We start from the raw sequence: 17,941 nt of genomic DNA, 5'->3' as shown, positions 1-17,941 counted from the left end.
ACAATGCTATCATGAACATCCTTGTACATAATACATTGTGTAGGGAATACAGAAGGCAGCATTACCTGATTCCAATGATTTCTTTTACCTGCATAAAATTTAGTTCTTTTTTTATATCTTAATATCATCTATTACAGAATAGGAAGGACTTTTAGAAAGGACATAAAAATCTTGGGAAATGTTAACTTTAGAAAGGAAAAAAGTGAGTCTTTTTGTTAAAAAAAGAATCGTTTGGCCGCGTGCAGTGGCTCACGCCTATAATCCCAGCACTTTGGGAGGCCGAGGCGGATGGATCATGAGGTCAGGAGATCGAGACCAACCTGGCTAACACGGTGAAACCCCGTCTCTACTAAAAATACAAAAAATTAGCCGGGCGTGGTGGCGGGCGCCTGTAGTCCCAGCTGCTCGGGAGGCTGAGGCAGGAGAATTGCTTGAACCCAGGAGGCAGAGCTTGCAGTGAGCCAAGATCGCGCCACTGCACTCCAGCCTGGGTGACAGAGCGAGACTCTGTCTCAAAAAAAAAAAAAAAAAAAAGAAAGAAAAAAAAGAATCTTTGATAGTCATTGCAAAACAATTGCTGCATTAATTTTGAAATGCATTATTCTGCCCTTTTAAAAAATGCATTATTCCACTAAAAAAAAACCCTACCAGTAGATGTATAGGAAGTAAATTATTTGAAAAGGTATCAAAATTAGTAATTAACTTCAAAAACAGTTTGTGTGTGTGTCCACTTGCTACAGATTAATTTGTATAAAATGTAGCAAATAAGAAAAAGGGGGAAAATGCCTGAAGGAAGTCAAGCCACAAAAGCAGCTGTCAAGACTGTTGATGTTAAAAGGTTGAGTCAAAGCCAAAGGCAGGAGTATTCAGCCTGGGTTCATTTCCCTCTTATTAAATCCCCAAAAGACATGAAAAACATGCTGGAATATTTCTTTTTTTAAAAAGTAGTATAGGTTGAGATAGTCTAGGTTCAAAACCAATGCTTGTGTTTATAAAATATCAGCATTCCAGGAATAGTGGTGGAAAGATACTTAAAAATAAATTATAAATATTGTAAATTTAGACTTTTTCTTACATTTGCAAACACGTCATAAATTTGGGCTGTGTTTCTTTGTATAAATCCTACTTATGACTGTGCTAAAACCTTTTGGCATGAATGCAAAGAGTATTTTCATAAATAAAATTTAGTAAAATCACTGTACACTCCATTAATTCAAAAACACTTCTCTTCAACTTCAAAGGAAATTTCCTTCCTCTTTTTTTTAAAGTGTAAAGATGGTGTTTCTTTGCTGCTTTAATGTTTTGCTTCTTGTAGTTGTCATAACTACATGCTCCAAGTATGTGACCATAAGGGACAAGAAGTTAAGCAACATTTGTGCTTCCATTCAACATGTCTCGGACACCATATAGCAAAAAGCTTGTAAATCTAGCCTCTGAAGTGGCTACCACCAATAAAAATGCTCTCTATAAATACAAACCTTACAAATATATACATGGTGAGTTTCATGGCCCTACACCAGGGTTCAGCTATAATGAATGAATGAATGAATTTTATGAAAAGATACGTGAAAATTTTATTATTAAGGTTTTATACATGTATGTACTTGCCTCGCCCTACTTTGAGACATAATAATACTTGTTACCACTTTAGTAAGTGCCTACCATGTGGCAAGCACTCCTTATGAGTTATAATCTCATTAAAACTCATTACAACTCATAGTAACTGTGAAGTAGATATTATTAGTGAGATTTTATACATGAGGAAACTGAAGCTTCGAGAATTGATGTAATTTGCCGTAGCTAACAAAGTTTCTAAGCAGAGGAGCTGGGATTCGAATTCAGGTATGATTTCAAAGCTTAGGTTCTTTCTATCATAAAACATTAACTTGAACAACAATTTAAAAAATCAGTTCACTATTCTATGTACTTTATATCCAGAGGCATAAAGCAATATATGCATTAATATACTAGATCTCATGATAGAGATAAAAGAAAAATGTTACATTTTTAATCAATCTCAACCTTTTTCTTTTACCTTTACATTATGGAGAAGTTTAAACACGTATAAAAGTAGACAAAACAGTGTAATAAACTCCCATATATACATCATCCAGCTTCAACAAGTGTCAACTTATGGTCGATCTCATCTCATCTATACTTACCCTGTTTCTTTCTCCTCTCCCATATTATTTGTCAGACATTATATATTTAAATATCATGGCACACCTCTCTCTGAAATAAAGAACTATTTTTAAAAAAATTAACCATAATACCACTGCCACACCTAAAAAAATCCAGTAGTTTCCTAATAACATAAAATAACCAGTCAGTGTTCAAATTTCTAATTCTCTCATAGATGTCATTTTTTAATAGTTTGCTTGACTCAGAATGCACAAAGTTTATACATTCATTGGTAAACCTCTTAAATCTCTTAATTTACAGTTAACATGGCTTTATAATTTCCTTATTCACTTAGCACTATTTGTTTTTGCCAGGCTATATTTTTATTTGTTTATTTCTTTGTTTGTGTGTTTGGGACAAGGTCTCGCTCGGTCTCCTAGGCTGAAGCGCAGTGGCGCGATCTCGGCTCACTGCAGTCTCAACCTGCCAGGCTTGAGTGATCCTCCCACCTCAGCCTCCCAAACAGCTAGGACTACAGGCCTGTGCCACCATGCCCAGCTAATTTTGTTTTTTTTGTAGACACAGGGTCTCACCATGTTGCCCAGATTGATCTCAAACTCCTGGGCTCAAGCGATCTACCTGCTCAGCCTCCCAAAGTGCTGGGACTACAGGCATGAGCCACTGTGCCTGGCCTGCCAGGCTATATTATTAGGCATCGATTTACTTTGACGTGAATATAGGCTTGCCATTTCAAAATGAGATTTTTAAGCTTCACAAAGTAGAATTTTTTCATAATGAAATATACTGAATAATTTTCTCAGAAACCTTTTACACCACTCATAGAGATACTCAAAGAATCTTTAAGTTGGCAAGAGATTCCACTGGCCCATGTTTACCACTACCACAAATGTAATGTGAGTGACCACTGGATAAAAAAAAGATATTATTCTATATAATATTCCCATGGTCTTCCCTAGATTTTTATTTAAATATTATGTCATTTGTTTTAGATTCTGGGTCTATGGTGGGAAATTCAATCTAATATTCATGAAGATTTTTTTATAGCAAATAAATTTTGAATTATAAACATTATACCTTATAATCAAATTTTTGATTAAAACTATCACTAACTCATTTTATAAAAGGGGAAACTGAAGCAAAATGAAGGAAATCAGTTTGCTCAATAACTTTAAGTGATATTGCCATCAAATCTAAGGGCAAAATTAATATTGCGTTATCGATATCACCTTTTAGATATTGATTACTGAAATTATAAAAATTCCATGGCAAAAACTCCACTGGCTTTTCTTTGTAACTTTAAGTAAAAAATTAAGTAGAAATTTTTTTTGAGTAAGCAGGACATGAATTATTAAAGCAATATTATGTCTTATTGTCAAGTAAAAATAAAAAGCCTCTTTCATGTTCTCCAATTATGTTTAAGCTCATTAAAAGTGCCCTTCCATTTATATCCCCTCTACATTAAAGTAATGTATTCTTTGGATCATGTTTTATTTTCCCTGTTTCCTTTTTAAAATAAATATCATTCAGGAAGTTGACAGTGGACCAATAAAAAAACGCAGGTGGAAATGTGAGAGAAAGAATTACCATTAATGTCCCATTATGATAAATAGAAACTACTGGCTTTTTTTTCCCCACTATGTCAAGGTACTAAGCTAGATGCTTACACACATTACTACTAATCTTCAACAACCTTGCAATGAGACAGTGAAAAACAGTCACGAAGAGTATGGGCTCTCGACCTCTGGAGATAATGGGCTCTAGAATCCATACAGGGTTTCTTATTGGGGTGATGAAACATTCTGAAATTAGATAGTGGTGATGGTTGCACAACTTGTACTGTACTATACTATACTATACTATACTATACTATACTATACTATACTATACTGTACACCACTAACTTGTACCTTTTAAATGGGTAAATTTTATGGTATGTGAATTATATCTTGATAAGGCTGCCTTGTTTTTTTTTTTTTTCCTTTTTGAGACAGAGTTTTGCTCGTGTTGCCCAGGCTTGAGTGCAATGACACAATCTCGGCTCACTGCAACCTCCGTCTCCCAGGTTCAAGTGACTCTCCTGCCTCAGCCTCCCAAGTGGCTGGGACTACAGGCATGCACCACCACTCCCAGCTAATTTTTTGTATGTAGTAGAGACAGGGTTTCACCATGTTGGTCAGGCTGGTCTCGAACTCCTGACCTCAGGTGATCCACCTGCCTGCCTCAGCCTCCCAAAGTACTGGGATTATAGGCATGAGCCACCGCACCCGGCCAAGGCTGCTATTTTTAAAATGTGTGCTACTAAAAGGATATACAAATAATGGATCTTTTATAATTAAAGACTATTTTCCTTCCAGGCACCAGACCTGGTTTAGTTCAAATATCTTGAAGAACTCAAGTGTGTTTTTAGGCAGATGCAGAGTTAATAAAATTCATCCCATCATCTTCTTGTACAGAGGGTCCTGTCACAGATAAAAATGCTCAGAAAGTTTGGGGCCAGCATTTCTGTTCTTTCTCACTCCCATCCCAACACCACCCAGTTTTCCAGGGCTTTTAAGATTCTTCTGCTAGTTGTTCTCTTTCTTACATATTTCTAATCTTTTCATAATCTTAAATTGTCCTGTTGTACCTTATCTAAACCACTTACTGCTCCTACCCATCCCACCAGCTTCTGAAGCACATAATCAGCTAAGGTCTGATCAAAAGGGCAAGGTAAAAGATACCCTCTCACTAACTCCTCCTACCCCTGAAAATATCTGTGAGAAGTCATGAGACTGGGGGCTAGGGCATGAGTTTTTCTATGTCATCTTTCCTTACATTTACTTCCAAATGCACTAAGATTTTGCCACATATATTTAATCGTTGTCAAGAAGCGAATACAGTTTTCTGTTCTAAATAAACTATTTTCACTTGTCTCCTTGGCTGCTCTACCTCTGTCCTCTCTCCAGGAGAGAAAGGATGGGTAGAAGCTGCTTTATGTTGAAAGATGACTGCAATGCCAGCATTTCAAGAATCTGGTAAGATGTGCCCTTTGTCTTTTTTAGTCCCATATAGTCTCTTGTGTTAAGCTCCAAAATTATTTTCTCTTCTCAGCCTATTCCTATACCACATCTCTGACACTAACTCTTTATTTCTCCTTTAGGTAATTAATTCTACCCTCACAGTTCCATTCATTTCTGCCAGTTCACAATCATGTGCTTCCCCCTGTGGATTTTGGTTAACATCTGTTAAACCCTGAACTATAGGGCCATCCCCTGAATAGTGCAATTCACATTTTGCGAAGCAAATTGCTACATTATTACATAAAATTATCCACTGCTCAATCTATGTTTTCAGCTATAAATGCTTTAGGACAGTGAGATATATAGTAACAGCACATCACATTATGTAAAATAGTGTAAGTGCTCCAACTTTAACTTACGAGAGTCAAGAAGCTTTGAAAATATATGGTTTTTATTTCTTAAAGATGGCTTTAAAATAAAGCTTTATAAAAACTTGAAATACACTAAAAGTATGAGCCAGAAAAATAAAAATTTTAATAAAACTATTATAATCACTCACAATTTTAATTTATTTAAGGTATTACTATTCACTGAGGTTGGATACAGTGACAACATTAAGAGAATAAAAAGTACTTAAAAAGTTTACAATTGGTTAAGAAAGTTATAGAGCAAAATAGTTTATAAAGCTATTTGTAAGTTTGATCTAAAACTCTGTGATTATCTGAGAAAATAAAGCCCCTCCATTTATAATAACTTAAGATAATATTCAGGTTGATGTTTCTGACATTCTCAACCAGAGTACTAAAAAGAAGGAAGGCAAATACTTTAAAAGATATCCCCTCAAACTGTTTGAATTCGGAAAAAAATATTTCAATTCTGAACCTTTTAAAAATGTGTTTTAATCCTGGCCTTTTTCTTTTTTTAATTTTGCACACAGCTGTCTGTAGTACTTTTTAGAATCATGCCAGATGCTGGGTTCATCAAGCAAAAGCAGGAAAACAATGGTTTGAAAGCAATTAGAAGCACTGAGGCTGCAGCAAGGCTCATATTAAAATGTGATAACACTGTTCTAGTGGGAATTTCAACACTGCTCCATTTCTGACATTTCTCTGCTGCCAGACAGGCAGGCTGTGTGGAAGGGCACTGTGATCGAGGAGGTAACATACTGGAATTTATTTCTGGAGCAAATGAAGGATTAGCTGAGTTGGAACCCTCCCAAGGTTTTTATTATGGACTTGGCTACCATTTTATTTGAATGCTACTGGATCCTGTTGGCACCTAACAAAGCTCAAGGAATTAAAGCATATTATAGCCTTGGTTTTATAAAATAATCTAGCAACAGTCCACTCAGAAGGAGGAAGCATAGAGCTTCTTGTTGCTAAAAAGCAGGGCAGGGGAACGCAGCAGGGTGAAGGTTAATTAAACACTCCACTAACTTTCCTTGGAAACGGTTAATGCCACTCTGTGGAGAAGCTTGTAGAGAAGAGACAGGAATAAACAATCCCATTTACACATTTTTAGCATAAAACCATACGTGGTCAAAGAGGACTCACCTTGGGGCTGAAAATCCCAATAGTACCTGAAATACAAGGGGGAAAAAAAAGGGAATAAGTCAAACTTGTATTTCTCAATTTTGGTTGGCCTACCATAGCTATAGCACCTGGTCCAAAAAGCTTGCTAAAGTCTATAACCAGCCAAAGTCACTACTAATTTTGAGAAAAACAAAAGGTTATCCCTGAGATTTGAAAGAGTCTCAATGGCTTAAAAGATGCATTTAATTCACTGATATTCCTCACGTAATTTTGACTTTAGAGCTGGAAAGGTCCTAAAAGGGAACCTAGTGGTGGCCTGGGGTTTCTCATCAAGAGCTCTACAGGCTTTCAGCAGGATGGTTCTTTGTTGTGACAATCTGGCCTGTGTATTACAGGACCATTACCATCACTGGTCCTAGGTACCAAATACCAGAGGCATTCCCAGTTGTTATAACAGTCAAACCCCACCACCAACACCAACACATCTCAAATGCCTCTGAAGCCTAATTTTTTTTTCTCTGTTACCCAGGCTGGAGTACAGTGACACAATCATAGCTCACTGCAGCCTCGAACTCCTGGGCTTTGCCTTTTAAACCTAAATTCTTAATTTTACAAGTGAAACATGGGCCGGGTGTGGTGGCTCACGCCTGTAATCCCAGCACTTTGGGAGGCCAAAGCAGGCAGATCACGAGGTCAGCAGTTCGAGACCAGTCTGACCAACATGGTGAAACCCTGTCTCTACTAAAAATACAAAAATTAGCTGGGCATGGTGGCGTGTGCCTGTAATCCCAGCTACTCAGGAGGCTGAGGCAGGAGAATCGCTTGAACCCAGGAGGCGGAGGTTGTGGTGAGCTAAGATCACGCCATTGCACTCCAGCCTGGGTGACAGAGCGAGACTCCATCTCAACAAAACAAAACAAACAACAACAACAACAAGTGAAACATGAACAATTGACTTAAGGTTGTCTAACGTTTTAGTGCAATTGACTTAAGGTTGTCTAACATTTTAGTGTCTGAGCCAAGAATGGGGCTCTTGCAGTTCATTGTACCATCCTATCTCCTCTATTATTTTGGGAAATAATTGGCAAAACTGACAACCCTTGAAGTCTTTTATTTATCTATTTTTTTTTTCTGAGACTAGGCCTTGCTCTATCACCCAAGCTGGAATGCAATGGCATGAACGTCACTCACTGCAGCCTTGACCTGCTGGGCTCAAGGGATCCTCCTACCTCAGCCTCCCATGTAGCTGGGGCCACAGGCACACGCCACCACACCTAGATGCTTACACACATTACTACTAATTCTCAACAACCTTGCAATGAGAGAGTGAAAAACAGTTACTGTTTTTTTGTTTTTGTTTTTGTTTTTGTTTTTGTTTTGTAGCGATGGGGTCTCACTTTGTTGCCCAGGCTGGGGCTTAAGCAATCCTCCCACTTTGGCATCCCAAAGTGTTGGGATTGCAGGGATGAGCCACTGCATCCAGCAACCCTTGAAGTCTTAAACTAACAAAATAGCAGTGGTGGAAAGGATCATTTGTAAGTCACTTATTTGGAAACTAAATTGCATTTCTTTCCCCACAAAAACAATGTTATATATGATGGTTACCCAAGAAAGACTACTGTATTTTGGATCCCATTTCCTCCTGCCTTCACAGGAACTTTACATTATTCTTTATCAATTTTTCTCTTGTCTGTATTCAACCTCTTCCTCTCAGTTTGGCCCTTTCCATCAGCATTTATGCTTATATAAAAATAAAGCAAATCCTCCCTCACCCCTTCACATCCCTCCACCTGCTGTCCTGTTTCCCGTCACATCACAGTGACATTTTCAAAAGCACTGTCTACACTTGGCTCATTTTATTCCCTCACTGCCCACTCACTCAACATCCTCCAGTCAGGCTCAGAGCCATTGCACATTAACTCTTGCTATAGACATAATAACCTTCACGCCACCAAATATAAGGGATGCTTTTCTATCCTCATTTTGACCTCTCAGGAGTGTAGATGTGCGTCGGAGCTTTTTTTTTTTTTTAACCTAGGGAGGGAGTCCACAGTTTTTTATAGAATTCTTTTGCAGGGGTGCCCAAGGGAGAGAATACAGTCATGGGTTCTTAGTTTCTGTTTCTGGAAACTAAGAAAGGGCCACTAAAGCCCCTTCCTCATCCCTCTTTTCCACTTATCACTAGAGGTAGAAACTAAAAATCATGGCTTCACCCTGCTAAAAGCCTAAAACAAAAACAAAAGAAAAACAACAACAAAATAAGGCAGGTTGGACAAGCTTGCAGTTTAAAGGGTCCATAAACCCCCCAAAAAGATGCAGAAAAGGTGATAGGTGATAATGGTGTGTCTTCTAGTACATACATTACTAAAATTAGGCTTAGCTTCTTCAGGAAAGAGTATCAGCCCAGTGAGTATATTGGTTATTTCTTTAGTGTGTGACAAATTTTCAGAAAATAAAGACAGAAGAGGTCAGTGGAGAATAAGTATGTTGCCATAATTCACAGTTTAATTTGGGGAACATTATCAGACATAAGAAAGTGGAGAAGAAACCTGACAATTCGTCCTTCCTTGTTCCTTTCCTTTTCCAGAACAGTTCCTGGGCTGGCAATCAGGTGAAGAGAAATGTAAGATACTTGGGTTATAGGGTGAGGAAATTCCAGGACAGCTTTGACATCTGCAGTAGCAAAGGGGAGAGGAAGGGGCAGAGGACGGGGTGGGAAGTGGAACACTTCAAAATCTGGGAAGAAGGAGTGTCCATATCAATGCAGGGGCATATGTAAGCTGAAACTGGCTGAAACTTAAATACGTTTTGAATAATAGTATGATGGGTCAATCTCCACCTAGCAGACAGTGCACCTGTACCTGGCCACCACGAAGAATTTTCCATAAAACTCCTTTCTGTAAAACATAGCTAATCAAGCAAATCATCAAATGGCTGAGCAATTTTCCACCTACTCTTGCTATTTTCCATCTTCTCTTGAGGCACTTCCCTAACCCCCAATTCCTATCATTACCCAACTTCTAATTTAATATAAATAGAAATTAGGGTTCGAGTATGTGCATACATGTATGTGCACATGTGTACGTACACTCTCTCTCTTCTTTCCAAAATATTGATGATGGCAACAGCAGGAACTTTGCTGTTGCTCTCATTTATTGGCCCAGAAAAAATCCTAGTCATGCAGTGGCAGTTAAAAGGTGCTCTAGGTAAATTGTTAAATAGGCAAAGTATGTTATTGATGATCTCAGCCACTTCTGTGCCTCCCTGTCCCATGATGCCCACTCCAACTAACACAGATTTTCAGTCCTTTTCTCTACCTACTTTAAAGTGCCCTGGCTTCCTGGTTTCTCTTGTCAGTCGAGAAGAAATATGATCTTATAAGTCATATATACTAAGAGTATTGCTTCTGCCAATAGTAGTTATACCTTAAGAACTCAGCAGTAGCAAATAAAGTAGTAGGTCCATCTAGTTGATGTTAAATAGCAGAACCTGCTTTATTCCTGGTAATACTATAATTAAGTATTTCTGTCAAACTTTCAATTATAAGATGAATAAATTCTGAGGATCTAATGTACAGCATGGTGACTATAGTTAATAATACTGTATTACATACTTGAAATTTGGTAAGAGAGTAGATTTTAAGCATTCTCACCAAAAAAAAAGGTAACCATGTAAGCCATGTAAGGTGATGAATGTATTAATTAGTATGACTATGGTAATCCTTTCACCATGTATATGTGTGTGTATATGTATGTGTGTGTATATATATATATGAATATATATCCATATATATATATAATCATACTGTAAATTTTAAATATATTCCGCTGCATTTGTCAATTTAAAAAAATCTGAGGTCAGGTGTGGTGGCTCACACCTGTAATCCCAGCACTTTGGGAGGCCAAGGCAGGAGGATTGCCCAAGCCCAGGAGTTCAAGACCAGCTTGGGAAACATGGCGAAACTTCATCTCTACAAAAGGTACAAAAATTAGCCGGGCGTGGTGGCACATGCTAGTCCTAGCTACTCGGGAGGCTGAGGTGGGAGGATCGCTTGAACCCAGGATGTTGAGGTTGCAGTTAGCTGTGATCACGCCACTGGACTCCAGCTTGGGTAACAGAACGAGATCCTGTCTCAAAAAAAAAAAAAAAAGAAAACTCTGACAATAAAAATTATATGTAGAACTTGATGTGGAACAGTATGAAGTGGAATGTTAGTTCCCTTCTTTTTCAGAAGGTATCTTGCTATCCTACCTTTTCTCCCTGTCTTCTTTCTCTAAATATTATTTATGGATTAACCCTATAGGGAGTTTGTTTTTTAAAAAAGCCACACCTCTATTCCAAAGCTCACAAAGAACACTTCTAAAAGGAAAGCCCAAAAGGTGAGCAATCACATCCCTCACTGGAGGGCACCACAGATTAGTCCCTGCTGGACACCTTTAAGATCTTGGTCTTGTCTTGTTAAAGATATTCCCTGGGTGGCCTTCATCATGTTCTCTAGAAATATAATTCCACAATAGAGAATTCTATACTCTTCAGGAGGGATTTAGTAAAATCCTGCCAACATCTTCCAATTCTTACCCTTTTTCTGAAAACAATTCTCTGTTAGCCAGAGAGTGCAACAAGTCTGAGACTAGAAATTTTAAACCAAAATACAAAGACCACAATAGAAGTATACATAAGAAAAAGCATATAAATGCACACATACAGAGTTGTGTTTATCCTAAAAGCCTCCGAGAATTTCATATCAGGCCTGTGCAGATAGATAACAAACACTTCTTTAATCTTCTCTTTGAAGCTTCAGCTTCAATAGGAAAGGGAAGCTATCACTCCTCTGCAATATCCATACTCAGTGTCATCAGGACCATGCAAATGATATTTGGAACTGAAAAATGATGAGTACAGAACGAGCAGAGAGAGAATGTTGCAACCATATTGATGATGATCATTTTTACATTCAGTAAAAATAAACCCATCTTCACTTGTGCCTCCAAAAGTGAAAATGGAAGAATAAAATTTCACAATATTTTCTCTAAGCTACAGAACAGTCTTAAAATTTTAGTATTAAATTGTAGAATATGCTATTTGTGTTTTCAAATTAAAGATGTTTTGGCCAGGCACTGTGGCTTGCGCCTGTAATCCCAGCACTTTCGGAGGTCATAAGTTCAAGACTAGCCTGACCAACATGGTGAAACCCTGTTTCTACTAAAAATACAAAAAAATTAGCTGGGCGTAGTGGCGCATGCCTGTAATCTCAGCTACTTGGGAGTCTGAGGCAGGAGGATCACTTGAACTCAGGAGGCGGAGGTTGCAGTGAGCCGAGATCGCGCCATGCACTCCAGCCTTGGCAACAGAGAGAGACTCCATCTCAAAATAAATAAATAAATAAATAAATAATAAATAAAGATGTTTTAACTGAACTTTAGGTCAGATGTAGTGGCTCACACCTGTAATCCAAGCACTATGAGAGGCCAAGGTGGGTATATTGCTTGAGCCCCGGAGTTTGAGTCCAGCCTAGACAACATGGCAAAACCCTGTCTCTACAAAAAGTAGAAAGATTAGCTGGGTGTGGTGGTGTGCACCTGCAGTCCCAGTTACTGAGGAGGCTGAGGTGGGAGGATTGCATGAGCCTGGGAGGTTGAGGCTACAGTGAGCCATGATTGCACCACTGCACTCCAGCCTGGGCAACAGAGTGAGACCCTCTCTCTCAAAAAAAAAAAAAAGTAAAAAATAAAAAATGAACTTTAGTTTGGAGAAAGGTACAAATAAATTGAACCCACAGTATTGAGGGAATCTTGATAAGCAGCAGTCACTGTAGTAGTAATAACAGTAGTAACAACAATGCTAAGATTTATTGAACATTTTGTTGGATGTTGCTCTAAGCACTTTTCTTACATTAACCCATTTCCTCACACTCTAACCCTATTATTATGCCCATTTTCTAAATAAGAAAACTGAGGCATCAAGGATTAAATAACTTACCCATCATAAGAAAGCTAATGGACAAGTGGACAAGTTTCCACCACCAACAATCAGTTTCAGAACAGGACCTCTAATGAGAAACTAAGGAGGAAAGTCTTGAAAATATAATCTAACAATTAAAACAATCATCAAAATTAACTGAGTCTTTCTCTAAAGATATTTTACTATTCTAAAATAATTCAGTGACTCGGTCAACCAATTCAATATTTATTGAATGTCTTCTATGACAAGCCCTTTGCCCAGGTACTATGGATGAAATGATGACTATAATAGATATGATTCGTCTACAGATATATTTCAGTATCTTTCATACTGCAAACACACAGTTCTAGGTTGCCACCCCAAATTCACAGAGTCTATAAAGAACTTAATCGGACAAGCGAAAAATAACGCCATTAAAAAGTTTGCAAAAGGCATGAACAGACACTTCTTAAGAGAAGACACACAAGTGCCCAACGAATATTTTAAAATGCTCAACATTACTAATCATCAGAGAAATGCAAATCAAAACCATCTCACACCAATCAGAATGGCTATCATTATTATTATATTTTTTTGAAACAGGGTCTCGCCCTGTCACCTATGCTGGAGTGCTGTGGCGTGATCATGGCTGACTGCAGCCTCAACCTCCTGGGCTCAAGCAATCCCCCCCACCTCAGCCTCCCAGTAGCTGGGAGCAGCACGTGCCATCACACCTGGCTAATTATTGTATTTTTTGTAGAGACAAGGTTTCTCAATGTTGCCCTAGGCTGGTCTCAAACTGCTGAGCTCAAGCCCGCCTCAGCCACCCAAAGTGCTGGGATTACGAGCATGAGCCACCACACCTGGCCAGAATGGTTATTATTAAAAAGTCAAGAAACAACAGGTGCTGGTGAGGCTGTGGAGAAAAGGAACACTTATACATTGTTGGTGGGAATGTAAATTAGTTTAGCTGCTGTGGAAAGCAGTTTGGAGATTTATCAAAGAACTTAAAACAGAACTACCATTCAACCCAGTAATCCCATTACTGGGTATATATCCAAAAGAAAATAAATCATTCTACCAAAAAGACATATGCACTTGTAGGTTCATCACAGTGCTATTCATAATAGCAAAGACATGGAATCAACCTAGGTGTCCATCAACAGTGGATTAGATTTTTTTAAATGTGGCATATATACACCATGGACTACAATGCAGCCATAATAAACAATGAAATCACGTCCTTTTCAACAAGATGGATGCAGCTGGAGGCCATTATTCTAAGCAAATTAATGCCGAAACAGAAAACCAAATACTGCATGTTCTCACTTATAAGTGGGAGCTAAACATTAGGTACTTATGAACATAAAGGTGTGAGCAATAGACACTAGGGACTAATAGAGGTGGGGAAAGAGAAAGAGGGGTAGGAGTTGAAAAATTATTGGGTACTATGCTCACTATTTGGGTGATGGGATCATTTGTATCCCAAGCTTCAGCATCACACTATATACCCTGTAACAAACCTGCACATGTACCCCCTGTGTCCAAAATAAAAGTTGAAATTGTAAAAAATAAACAATTCACAGAAAACATTGTCAGTCTTCTGCTGAAAATAGGGCTACTGAATTTAAATCAACAGATTGCAAGGGAGAGAATATCAGATTCTTGGCCATGGAGCTAACCAAAGAACATGGTTATTGAGATTAAAGTACTCAGAGCTTTATTCCCTCAGTCAGCTAATTAGATAGATCCTGATGAAACAGGTCAGACAAACAACTGTAGCTATCCTCATATTATTAGAAATACTGGTCAGGTGTGGTGGCTCGCACCTGTAATCCCAGCACTTTGGGAGGCCAAGGTGGGTAGGTTGCTTGGATCCAGGAGTTCGAGACCAGCCATGGGTAACATGGTGAAACCTTGTCTCTACAAAAAAAAAAAAAAAAAAAAAAAAGCCAGGCATGGTGGTGCATGCCTGTAGTCCCAGCTACTTGGGAGGCTGAAGTGGGAGGATCCCTTGAGCCTGTGAGGTTGAGGCAGCAGTAAGCCATGATCATACCACTGCACTCCAGCCTGGGTGACACAGCAAGACCCTGTCTCAAAAAAAAAAAAAAAAAAAAAGAAAAGAAAAAGAAAAAAAGAAAGGAAAAATAATTCTATTTCCCAATTATAAAAAAATGATTAACATTTATTAGCACTTACATGTTAGGCATTGTGCTAGATATACACATATACATATGCATATACATCATATATATTTTTTTGAGACAGAGTCTCACTCTGTCACCCAGGCTGGAGTGCAGTGGCACAATCTCCATTCACTGCAACCTCTGCCTCCTGGGTTCACGCGATTCTCGTACCTCAGCCTCCTGAGTAGCTAGGATTACAAACGTGTGCCACCACACCCAGTTAATTTTTTATCTTTTTAGTAGAGATGGGGTTTTCCCATGTTGGCAAGGTTGGTCTTGAGCTCCTTGCCTCAAGTGATTTACCCACCTCAGCCTCCCAAAGTGCTGGGATTACAGGCATGAGCCATCACGTCTGGCCCTGTGCTAGGTATGTTTTACATGTGTTATTTTATTTATTTATTCATTTTTGAGATGGAGTTTTGCTCTTGTTGCCCAGGCTGGAGTGTAATGGTGCAGTCTTGGCTCACCACAACCTCCGCCTCCCAGGTTCAAGTGATTCTCCTGCCTCAGCCTCCCGAGTAGCTGGGATTACAGTCATGTGCCACCATGCCCAGCTAATTTTGTATTTTTAGTAGACAGGGGTTTCTCCATGTTGGTTAGGCTGGTCTCAAACTCCTGACCTCAGGTGATTTGCCTGCCTTGGCCTCCCAAAGTGCTGGGATTACAGGCGTGAGCCACCATGCCCGGCACATGTATTATTTTATTTAATCTTCATAAAAACCCTAGGAGGTCAGTATTTTTTTAAGACAAGGTTGCATTCTGTCACACAGGCTGGAATGCAGTGGTGCAATCATAGCTTATTGTAAACTTGAACTCCTGGGCTCAAGCAATCTTCCTGCCTCAGCCTCCCAAGTAGCTGGGACTATAGGTGTGCACCACCACACCTGGCTAATTTCCTTTATTTTTCATTTTAGTAGATACAAATTCTCACTATGTTGCCCAGACTGGTCTCGAACTTCTGGCCTCAAGTGATCCTCCTGCTTTGGCCTCCCCAAAGCACTGGGATTACAGGCATGAGCCACTATGCCCAGCCCAGGACTACTATTATCCTCATTTTACAGATGAGGAAACTCAAACTCAGGAAGGTCAAACAACTTGGCCAAGATCACATAGCTACTAAGTGGCAGAACCAAGATTTGTATCCAGGTTGTATTAGTCCATTTTCACACTGCTATAAAGATACTACCTGAGACTGGGTAATTTATAAATAAAAGAGGTTTAACTGACTCACACTTCCACATGGCTGCGGAGGCCTCAGGAAACTTAAAACCATGGTGGAAGGTGAAAGGGAAGCAAGCACCTTCTTCACAGGGTGGCAGGAGAGAGAGAGAACATGAGAGAAGTGGGAAGCACTAGACACTTATCAAACAACCAGATCTTGTGAGAACCCACTCACTATCATGAGAGCAGCAAGGGGCAAATCTGCTCCCACGATCTAATCACCTCCCACCAGGTCCCTCCCTTGACATGTGGGGGTTATAATTCAAGATGAGATTTGGGTGGGGGGACAGAGCCAAACCATATCACAGGTCTACTTGGTTCCAGAGCCCAAGCTCTTAAATTCCATATTAACTGCTTTCCTATTGGCTTTAATATAAAAAAATAATAAATCTGGTACTTAAGAGAAGATACAATTGTTTTGTTAGATGGCCTACGGGCATGAATCAACCCTAATATGAATATTAGGGAGTGGTTAGACAGAGGTCTTTAACCTGAAGTCCATAGTTTGGGCTTCAGGGGATTTCCTAAACTCTCTAAAATTGTGGGTGAAATGTAACACTTGTTTTCTTTTCTCTTGGAGAAGAGTCTATAGGCCTCATTAGTGTCAATAACTCACCCTTGCCCCACACACACCATTCAGTGATATGACCCACTGAATTAGGTGAATAGAGTTGTAATGGCACTATAAAACTAGCTATCCAGAAAGGCCAACATCTGTGATGTTATAACTCTAGAACATCTAGATGAATTTTTTTTTGCAACTGAAGTATTAAAAGTGTTATTTTACCTGTGACTTATGGAAATTTAAAACACATCATATACTCTCTGCCTTGGTAAACCCCTGCCGAACAAAATCAAATCTCTTCTTAATGACTTAAGGATATCCAAATTTGAACTTCTCTTTTTTGTTGTTTTTGAGACAGGGTCTTGCTCTGCTGCCCATGCTGGAGCGTAGTAACACAATCTCAGCTCACTGCAACTTCTGCCTCCCAGGCTCAAGCCATCGTTCCACCTTAGCCTCTTGAGTATCTGGGACTACAGGCACGCTCCACCATGCCTGGCTAATTTTTGTTTTGTTTTGTTTTGTTTTTGTACAGACAGGGTTTCACCATGTTGCCCAGACTGGTCTTGAACTCCTGGACTCAAGCAATCTGCCTGCCTTGGCCTCCCAAAGTGCTGAGATTACAGATGTGAGCCACTGCATTCAGCTTGAACTTCCTTTTTGTACTAAAACAGCAATGCCTTCTGAATGCATAGGCTGTCTGCAATACTCAGTGTCCAAAGACTTCTATCTCTCTCTGGACCATCTCTGTTCTCTGATAATGGCTGTCTCCAAACAGACTGCAGAGGCTAACACTGAAGAGTTATCCTGCATTGAAAATTGAATCTTAGGATTCAGACGGACACCTAGTTGGGCATGGATTCCATGCAAGTTGATAAGGCTAGGAAAACCCCTTGCAACTGATCTTGAGCAGTCAGCCACATGGTAGAAGTTTATTTATGCCCAAGGAAATGGCTTTGCTGAGCAATGCTAAGAGTCTATACACTAAATATTTCCTATAATTTTTTTTTCTCACTTGGAAAGATTCATATTGCTTCCAAATTATCTTCTGAAAGTGTCCCATCTACTACCTTGCAGAAGGTATGGACTAGTGGCAAAGAGTAACATGGCCAGTGACACCCAACAACAGAAATGGGAAAACAGCACCATCTGGTGGAAGTCCCCAGTGGAGGCATCCAAGGCCTGGGACCCAGGGGTCCAGGTCCAGCCTTAGAAACAACTGGGCAGCAAAAGGAAGGTCTTTGGTGGAAGAGCAGGTGATCCTTCTAGTCCCAATTCCTTAATCTCACCAAAAGTACAAGACCTAATGCCTACCTACAAGGAGCTTACAATCTAGTCTAAAATATGAGCTCTTTGTGT

The 17,941-nt window shown here is 39.2% G+C and overlaps 1 protein-coding gene across 28 annotated transcripts in view; it reads right to left on the bottom strand.

The window, feature by feature from the left end:
• SKAP1 (src kinase associated phosphoprotein 1) overlaps window positions 1-17,941 on the bottom strand; it is a 296,523-nt gene that overhangs the window by 224,523 nt on the left and 54,059 nt on the right. For 21 of the 28 annotated variants that reach the window (XR_010152796.1, XR_010152795.1, XM_523821.8 and 18 more), the window contains exon 3: window positions 6,695-6,720. The exons of the other annotated variants lie outside the window; for them this stretch is intronic. Coding sequence is in view for 19 of the 21 variants with exons in the window: in XM_523821.8 (XP_523821.2) it covers window positions 6,695-6,720 (26 nt within the window). In the remaining 2 variants the exon portion in view is untranslated. The remainder of the gene's footprint in view (window positions 1-6,694; window positions 6,721-17,941) is intronic. 28 annotated transcript variants of the gene reach the window in all.

The sequence above is a fragment of the Pan troglodytes genome, chromosome 19 (genome assembly GCF_028858775.2).
Source record: "Pan troglodytes isolate AG18354 chromosome 19, NHGRI_mPanTro3-v2.0_pri, whole genome shotgun sequence".
Classification (NCBI taxonomy): Eukaryota; Metazoa; Chordata; class Mammalia; order Primates; family Hominidae; genus Pan; species Pan troglodytes.
This window is presented reverse-complemented; position numbering and strand designations above follow the sequence as displayed.